Below are 9,400 nucleotides of genomic sequence, written 5' to 3'. Positions count from 1 at the left end.
GGGGCCCCGGCAGGGCAGAGCCCCGGCCGCGGGGGCCCCGGAGGGGGCCCGGCCGAACGGCCAAGAATTCAATTTCTGATGCAAGGCAATAGACACTGTTGTATTTTTGAACTTATGCAAATAACCATTCTGCCACAAAATAAGAATGCTCACAAATATTTTCCAATTGCAAAGGGGTTAAAAAGGGAGAAAAGTTTATGTTTCAATTAAAAAACTTCTTTTCTAAAAAATTGCTGAACCCAACAACTCAAAAGAAAAAAAAAATCCTTTCATTTGAAAGACAAAGCATAGAAGGAAATCAATAAAATTTTAGAAGAAAATCATAGAATTCTATTTCATCAGCTCAGTCTCATATAATCTCTCTAGTTGAATTTGCAGTGTTACTGTGGTCTGACCTTTCCGTTAACATTCAACATTTATTGATATTTCAGAACTTGTCCTTACGTTAAGTTTGCCTTTTTCTTGGTCATTTCTTGTTCTTTTATTTGTCTGCCTTAGTTTTCCCGGTATAGTACTCCATTCAGTACTTCTTAAAGAGCTGGTCTGGTGATGGTAAATTCTTTTAGGTTTTGTTTATCTGAGAATGTTTTTATCTTTTCTTTCCATATGAAGGATAATCTTGCTGGATACAGTATTTTTGGTTGAAATTGTTTTTCACTTAACACTGAATATATTTTCCCATTCTTTCCATGCTCACATTGTTTCTGAGGAGAGGTCCGATGGTAACCTGATGGGATATCCTTTGAAATTAACTTGAAATTTTTCTCTTGCCAATTTTAGTATCTTATCTCTGTCTGTAATTTTGAGTGGCTATGATGTGCCTTTGAAAAGATCTTCTTGGGTTGATTCTATCTGGGGACCTTTATATTTCCTAGGTCCGGATATTTGATTTATTTATTTTTAGAGGGGAGAGGTTTCTTTTTGCTATAGGATGCGTGTGCTTACCAGAAAGACAGAGAGAGAGAGAGAGAGAGAGAGAGAGAGAGAGAGAGGAAGAAATTACCCCCCCCCTGGGGATGGCCACACTGCAGTCCCTTCTCCTTCATTCTCCTCTTGGGATCTTGGGCATGCACACACACACAAACTGGGTGTAAATTTAAGCCACCGGGTCCAGGACTCCAACTGCAGTCGACTACATGGGAGTCTAGAGACATAGGCATTACACCAACTGCTGGTCCCATGTCTGGATATTTGAATGCCTCTCTAGGTTTGGAACTTTTTTTTCAAGATTTCATGGACTAGATTTTCAATGCCCTGAATAGTTTCTTCACCTTCTGGGATACTGATTATCTGGATATTTGATATCTAATGGTATCTAGTTATTACTTGAATATTATTCTCACATTTTGTGGTTATTTTCTCAGTCTTTTTTGGTGACTTTTTCTAGGTCAGGGGTTCTATCTTCTAATCTGAGATTCAGTCTTGTGCATGATCTAATCTGCTTTTAATACATTCAAGGGAGGTTTTGATTTCCTATATTATAGCCTTAAACTCTAACAGTTCTGTTTGATTCTTTTTTATGGTGTGTATTTTCTCTTTCAGATTATGGAAGAACTTCCTCACCTCCTGGCACTCCTTCCCTCTTTTCTCCTGCATTTTCTGAAGTTCATTGTCTCTCTTCTCTTGCATCCCTGTTAGCTTTGTCACCATGAATATCCTAAATTCTTTATCTGACATCTATGAATTCCATTGTACTGCATGTAGATGATGAAGGGCTATTCTTTCCCCTTGCTCTGGTGGCGATTTCTGGTCATCTGATGGATTATATGTTACTTCCTACTTGGCTTTTTGCTGGGTGTTGGGCTCGAATAAGAGATTTGATGCCGAGGCTTTCCAGTTAAATGGGCAGAGCTAGGTTCACTTCAGATGCACATGGATTCTGGCTTTTTTGCTGGGTGTTGGGCCAGAAGAAGAGATTTAGGACAGAGGCTTTCTGGTTAAAGGAGCAGGGCTAGGCCCAACTCAAATGCACATGGATTCTGGTTTTAACAATTTTGATAAACTTTAGCTTGAGGAAATAGATGAGCTTCTGGCGACAATCGAAAATGTAGAAAATATTGTCTTTATCTAATTCAATGTGATCACACCAAACTTTCTAAATATAACATCAAATCAAATTTTATTCACAATTCCTATAAAAGATAGCTGCTTACTGTTGGGGATTCTCTAGACAGTCCTGAAGCAGTGCAGAGCATTACATGACAAGACAGAATAATAGCAGAGCAAGAGCACACACGTCTCTGTTTATGCTCACTTCTCTGCTCTAGTCTCTCTCTCTTTATAAAGGTACCAGAAGCTAACCTTGTGAGCCCCATCCTAATCACCTCCTAAGTCTCCACCATTTTTTTTTTAAGAGAGATTTTTGCTATAAGGCATGTGCTTTCACCAGAGAGACAGAGACAGAAAGTGAGAAATCAACCCCCAGGGGAGAAGGTCACACCATAATCCCTTCTCTATTCTCCTCTTGGGATTTTTGGCATGTTTGCAAATGCAACCTGTGTAAGCTTTAAGCTGCTGGGTCTGGGACTTAAACTGAGGTGCACTACATAGGATTCCAGTGATGTACCCGTTATGCCATCTGTTGTTCCCCAGTCTCCACCTCTTAACCCTATTGCAGATAAAGTTTGCCTTAAATAGCTCATAATACAATCAAATTCTAACACAGAAAGTTTTGAAGAATATGTGCAAACTGTAACAAATGGCATATAAGTATACAGAGATAGAGAGATGAAGGGACATCTGGAATTCAAGTAGTGTGTGCCAGTCCTTCAAGGGAAAAGCATGGACTGATGTGTGAAAGCCCATCTTGGGGCAGAGCAATGGGAAGGGACAAAAGACAGGCAGTTGGCATTAGAGGAGTTGGCTCCAGATATTAAGACCCTAGGCATTGTGTGGCCAATCATATAATAGACTAGAGAAACTGGCAGGAGACCCAATTAATTCATGGACTATAGTGCAGATGCAGGCATCCCTCCGAGAACAAGGGAGTTGTAGTTATTATTTACATATTTTAATAAATTTTGAAAGAGAATATAATATGATAGACTAGCGCTTGGACTGTTGAGGAATTTCATTTGATCATTAGTCTTTAAGTTCATCTTAACTGATTTTTCTTACTATCCTGGCAAGAGATGGAGAGCTTTAATGGTAGGTTATATTTTGTGGTGGTTAGGGACATTTGAGATGTCAAATATTGTTATGACTCTTTATCCACCAGAGTGTCTTAGATAAATACACTGTGTAATGAACTGAATGTTTATGTCTCCCCAACCTAGCCCAAAATTCGTAGGTTGAAATCCAAACCCTCAAGGTGATAATACTGGAAAGTTGATACTTTAAGAGGTGGCTAGATGGGGTAGAGTCCTCTTGAATGGGACTTGTACCCTCCTGAAATAGATCCCAGAATGATTCTTCTGACTTCTTTCATGTGAGATTTCAGTGAGAAGATAGTCATGTTGAACAAGAGGGCCCTTATCATATACTGAATCTTCTTTTGCCTTGTTCTTAGACTTCCCAGACTCCAAATATGTATGAAATATATTCCTGTCATTTATAAATCACTCCATCTTTGGTATTTTGCTTTAGTATTTCAAGTAGACTAACACATTAACTATTTTCTGTTCCTCATTTGAAAGTTTGAAAATAGTTCTTTTTTTTTTGGAGAGGTTTTTTCGCTATAGGGTGCGTGTGCTCGCTAGACAGACAGAGACAGACAGAGAGACAGAAAGCGACAAATCACCCCCCGGGGGGATGGGCACACCGCAATCCCTTCTCCTCCATTCTCCTCTCTCCTCTCGGGATCTTGGGCATGCACACACACGTGCCCGGTGTGAGTTTTAAGCCACTGGGTCCAGGACGCGAACCGCGGTCAACTACATGGGAGTCCAGCGACATAGCCATTATGCTAACTGCTGGTTCCCAAAGTTTGAAAATAGTTCTACTACTGTGAGAAGTACTACCCAGAGACCTGGGTCTCATATTCCAAGATTTGGGAGTGGCTTGAACTGACAGAGAGGCTGGGTAGAACAAGGAGGCTTGATTGAGTTCCATGTGAGTCTTGGTCATAGGTAGTGAGTTTTGTCAGATTAAGAAATAAAAATTTTCATATACAGTTAAATTTGAATCACTTCTAATATTCTTTGCACTGGGATAGAACTTTAAAGAATGGTTCAATTTTTCTTGAACACAGGATGGATGATGGAGAGAAGTGAAAGTCTGTTATAGATGAGGCTGAAGACTTACATAGTATCTAGATCTTGGACTAATTGACAGGTCATTTTTTTTGCATTTTGGAAATTATTCCAAAAGTAGAAAGGTACTTCTGAAGAACTATTTCTTTTCATAATGGGAATATAGCAGGAAGTTAATAGGATATAAATTAATATGGTTTGTGAATGAATTTTTTATTTTTAGTTTTCTGTAGGGTGTGTAATTTATTGTAGAGCTGAGAGAGACAGAAAGAGAAGGAAAGCAAAAAAGCATCTCCCTGGGGGGATGTTCATGCTGTAAAAGTAAAATCCCTCCTCTCTATTTCCTCCTGGGATTCTGAGTACACACACATATCCAACATATTTTTCAAGCTGCCAGATTTTATCTCAAGCCTCCTAGTTGATCTTGTAGGAGCCAGCCACTCTAAGCACTACACCATTGTCTGACTGGAAAAAAAAAATTTTTTTTTACTTGTTACATTTAGATGAGATGCCAACATAAAACACCAAGGAAAGAAAGCTGGAATGAAGCTATACATTTGGAATTATCAGGTGTTTTTTGTTTGTTTGTTTGTTTTCTTTTGTGGGTGATATATTGAAATAATGAGTAGATGAGAGATGAGATTATTTAATACTGAAAATTTAGGTTGTGGTTAATTTGTGGAAGGAGATATATAACAGACGTCAGGGCTTTTGCATTTTATTGGGAAAACCAAAGTAAGTTTTAGTTAGTAATGTTAAAGACCATAAATTAGGAAGATTAATCTGGAAGAAGTAGCAGGGTGTTTAGAGTTAGAAGTTCAGAGGCTATAAAACCACTCAGAACATTCTTGTAACCTTTATGCTAAAAAATGAAAAGAGCTAGAATACAGATAGTAGTAGATAAGAAAGGTTAAGGGATGATTGTTAGAGTCACAAATATCTGAATATAAGGGTAATTAATTTTTTTTTTGGGATAGGGTTTTGCTATAGGGCATGTGCACTCACCAGAAAGACAGAGAGAGACTGAGAGACAGAAAGCAAGAAATCACACCCCCCCCCAGGGGGTATGGCCATGCTACAATCCCTTCTCCATTCTCCTCTCGGGATCTTGGACACACATGCACATGCACATGCCCGGCATTAGTTTAAGCCACTGAAGTCAGTGGGTCCGGGACTCGAACTGCTGTCAACTACATGGGAGTCCACCGACATAGCCATTGCACCAACTGCTGGTCCCAAGGCTAATTAATTTTAAACACTAATGTTCAGGCTGACCGGTGGCATGGTGGTTAAGGGTGCTATACTCCTACATAGCCATGGTTCGAGTCCTGTATCTGGAGGCTTGCTTTCTCACTTTTCCTCTCTCTCTCTCTCTCCTTCTCACTCTGTACCTCTCTAGTCAAAATAAAAGTGAATAAATACATAAATAAATAAATAAAATAAAGTATATATTTTTAAAACCCTAATGTTCATATTGTTTACCGTTATCTAGGCGAGTGTAGGCACTTGTATAGTTGAGTAACTGAATGAGTAAAACAATCTAGCTCTGCTAATAGAACTACGAACAATGACTTTAAAATATAAACTCTAACTCTGGTTCTAAAAATAAACTCAAGTGATATTGTTTCAAAGAGTACAACTAAGAATAAAAAGTAGAAAATATTCATATAAATGAAGAGATTTTTAGCTTCATGTAAGAAATTTCTGATACTCACAACTAGATTTCCTCAGGAGGTGGTAGGCTCTCTATTATTAGAGGTGAATGAAAGTATAGAAAACAGCTTGCTCTGAATATTTCTGAGGATATGCAAGCATTGGGACATGAACCAGATGGTTAGAAACTTCTCTTACTTGAAAAAGAATAATATATACATCATATCCAACCTTAGAATTCAACAAAATAATTGTGCAATCTGACAAATAATTGAAATTAAGATGATTATTTTTGGTGGGAATATGCTTTGGTTGGTAATGAAAAGGCAGTGTTTTGGTTGATAGTATGTTCTGGGTATTTGTCTGAAAGGATTTAATTTACCACTTCACATTTTATTGGATTGGTAGAGATGATGCAAGCATCTTTCTTTACTATTCCTGAAGTGCATAACACATACATGAAATAAGATGTTGGACTCCAGTATGTCTAAATGACTGATATGATGAGGAGCCATAGCTTTTAAAAATACATGAATTTCATTTCTGTAGTTCTAAGAGTAGAAGCTGCCATCTGTTTTTGGGGTAGACTCATTTTTTTGTGTTTGGAAGCACGATGATAAGGAATGCTTTTGATTATAATCCTATATTTTGATTGGATTAACTTTGTTGCTTATAGAAGAAGAAAACTAATAGATCTTCCTCTGGTAACTGGCCAGTGGCTAAAGAGGGAAATAGCTTAAGAGGCCTTTGTGAAGAAGCATGTCTAGTACATACTAGCAGCAGTGATATTCAATAAAAAGGCTTTTCTTTACTGCTATGACTTTATCTTATTCTCAGGCTCAGCAGTCTGTTAACCATGATAGCTTTTTAGAGGTGTATGTTTGTGTGTGTGTTTAAAGGTACTCATGGATACTGTTAAACTAAACTATTTTGGCCTGAAACGGTAGCTGTATTCTCACAATTGGATTCCTATGGACAAACCAAAATTACTCATTAGTCTGTTTCCTAAGCGAGTTGCCAATTTACAGCCAGTCACAGTCACACTTCAGTCAACCACAGAAAGCTTACCTTTTACACTGTTCATACATTCTGTGGAACCGAGCCAGTTATTTCTCTACTTTATTCTCTTATGTTTGTTTTTGTACAATAGGATGGCATTCATTTTTATTGAGCAGAATTGTGTTTCATGATTACAACAGATCCAGCCATATCAAGTGAAATATGGACTTATGAGAGACTGATGATGTCTTAAAATGAAAAGATGCAGTCTTTTACCATAAGAAATGCTGGGCAGATGAAATTATACAGACACACACACACACACACAAAGAAGAGACTGAGAAAGAAGAAGAGAAGAGAGTTGAAAGAGAGAGAAGAAAAAGGGAAGAAGGAAGAAGAGATAAAGGTAGATAGAGGCAGAGATGATTCATCTTATGATGACTTCCAAAGGACTAGAATTAGAGATGTAGATAACTAGACAGCTTGCTATAAAAATATAACATGAAAACTATATATGAATATTCCCTGTAAAAAAGTGAGAGTTCCTCATTTGGCTTAATAAACACAAATCTGTATTCATATTGAATTCCAGAACTTCATCTGTGAATACAAGAAACATAACATTGCCTCAACTGTAGATATTACATGCTTATAAAAGGATTTCATATTTTAAATAAATGCAGGTGTCTGCTCAGAATTATCTTTGCAGCCTCTTTGACATCCGTATTCCTTAGGCTGTAAATGATGGGGTTTAACATTGGTGTTACAATTCCATAAAACAACATGATGATCTCATCAGATATCTTTGTGTCTTTTGACTTGGGCTTCATGTACATAAAAAGGGCAGAACCATAAAATAGAATGACCACAGTCAGGTGGGCTGAACATGTAGAAAAGGCTTTCTTTTTCCCTTGAGCAGAGTTAAGTCTCTGGATGGCAGAGAGAATGAAAACATAAGAAATAAAAATTGATAGTAGAGGAATAATCAGTATAACAATACCTCCCACTCTCAAGGTAAGCATATTAAGGGTGATATCTGCACATATGAGTTTAAGAACAGCCAGCAATTCACAAGTTAGATGGTCAATGATATTATTCCCACAGAAAGGCAATATCATTGTCATGACTGTATGCGCTATAGAGTCCCCACAGCCTGTGATCCAGGACCACGCAGCCATGTGTACATATCGTACCTTGTTCATGATGATGGGATACCTCAGTGGATTGCAGATGGCCACATATCGGTCATAGGCCATCACAGCAAGGAGGATACACTCAGTGCAACCCAAGCCAAGGGAGATAACCATCTGTAGAGCACAGCCAAGGAAGGAAATGGAAGTTCTTCCAGCCCTAAATATAATGAGCATTGAAGGAACAAAAGAGGAAGTGTAACAGATGTCCAAGAATGAGAGGTTTCCAAGAAAGAAGTACATGGGAGTGTGGAGGCGAGAATCCAGGACACTTATGATAATAAGGAGGCTATTTCCCAGAAGGATTATAAGGTACATGATGATGCAGAGCATGAACAAAGTTTGCTGGAGTTCTGGGTATCTGGAAAGTCCCACCAGAAAGAATTCGGTCACAGCAGAGAAATTCTCTGTCTTCATGTGTTTGTCCCCTGCAGATTTTATATACGGAGATGACTTGGGGAAATTTAAATTTATTGGTTAGTTCTAGAAGTTACTTTAACTTGCATTATATCATTTAGCTTTTAGAATAGCTCTGTAAATCAGGAAATGCAAGGATATAATTTTAAGCCTATTGAGAATAAAACTGAAGTACTTAGGGATTTAATTATTTGTAGGACCGCACTAGCAGAGACCAGGCTACCAATAATCCCAGAATTTTATCATGAAATGTCAGACCTCTTGTAAAATAACAGATTAGAACAGCATAATTCCAAATGTGCATATACATAAATCTCATTATTAATGAATATTATTGAAGCAAAAGGTGTTTTCTAATAAAGTTAGTTCTATTTAAAAATAATTTATACCATTAGCCCATATAATTTAGTTTATAAGTGACTTTAGGTAAGTTACTTAACTTTCTCAGTTTCAGTTAGCTTATGTAAAAAACAATATGGTGAAGAAAGAACTCTTTGGCAATTTGTTGTATTAAATTAGATAAGTATCTAAGGTACTCATGCTGTGTTTAAAATATTTTATTCATAATTATATTTAAAATTATATTTTTTAATTATATAATTAGTAGATCTCTCCACAAGCCTCAGAAAGAAAAAGATTCTTACATTCTCAGTCCATATTTATTTACATAGGGCTAGTTCTATTTGGATTGATGACAAGCATGAAACACAGATATGTTAATGAAAAGTAAGCATTTCCCCAGTAACAGAATGATTATTTAGAGTTGCATGTGACCTAGCAATTTTTACAATAATAATTACAGTAATGTTTCCTGATAGTAAATGAAAAATGTATTGCTCTTTAAAATATTCTGTTTTTTCTTTTGAGAGAGAAAGAGAGAGAGAGACCCTCAACAAGATCTTGTCACACTGCTACTTCCCTCTGTCCTGCACCTCTGCCTTGCAGCCAGCC

General features: G+C 37.3%; 1 protein-coding gene across 1 annotated transcript; it reads right to left on the bottom strand.

The window, feature by feature from the left end:
- Window positions 1-7,504: 7,504 nt before the first annotated feature.
- Window positions 7,505-8,930, bottom strand: LOC102485161 (olfactory receptor 13D1). Its single transcript, XM_006150585.1, has 2 exons — window positions 8,907-8,930; window positions 7,505-8,470 (listed from the first exon to the last, which is right to left on the bottom strand). Exon 2 carries the CDS (start codon window positions 8,447-8,449, stop codon window positions 7,505-7,507), a length of 945 nt encoding a protein of 314 aa, XP_006150647.1. The 5' UTR covers window positions 8,450-8,470; window positions 8,907-8,930.
- Between the last annotated feature and the right edge of the window lie 470 nt (window positions 8,931-9,400).

Source organism: Tupaia chinensis, unplaced genomic scaffold (assembly GCF_000334495.1).
Source record: "Tupaia chinensis unplaced genomic scaffold, TupChi_1.0 Scaffold000291_1, whole genome shotgun sequence".
Taxonomy (NCBI): domain Eukaryota; kingdom Metazoa; phylum Chordata; class Mammalia; order Scandentia; family Tupaiidae; genus Tupaia; species Tupaia belangeri.
The sequence above is the reverse complement of the archived record's forward strand: the minus strand, read 5'-3'. Positions and strand labels throughout refer to the sequence as shown.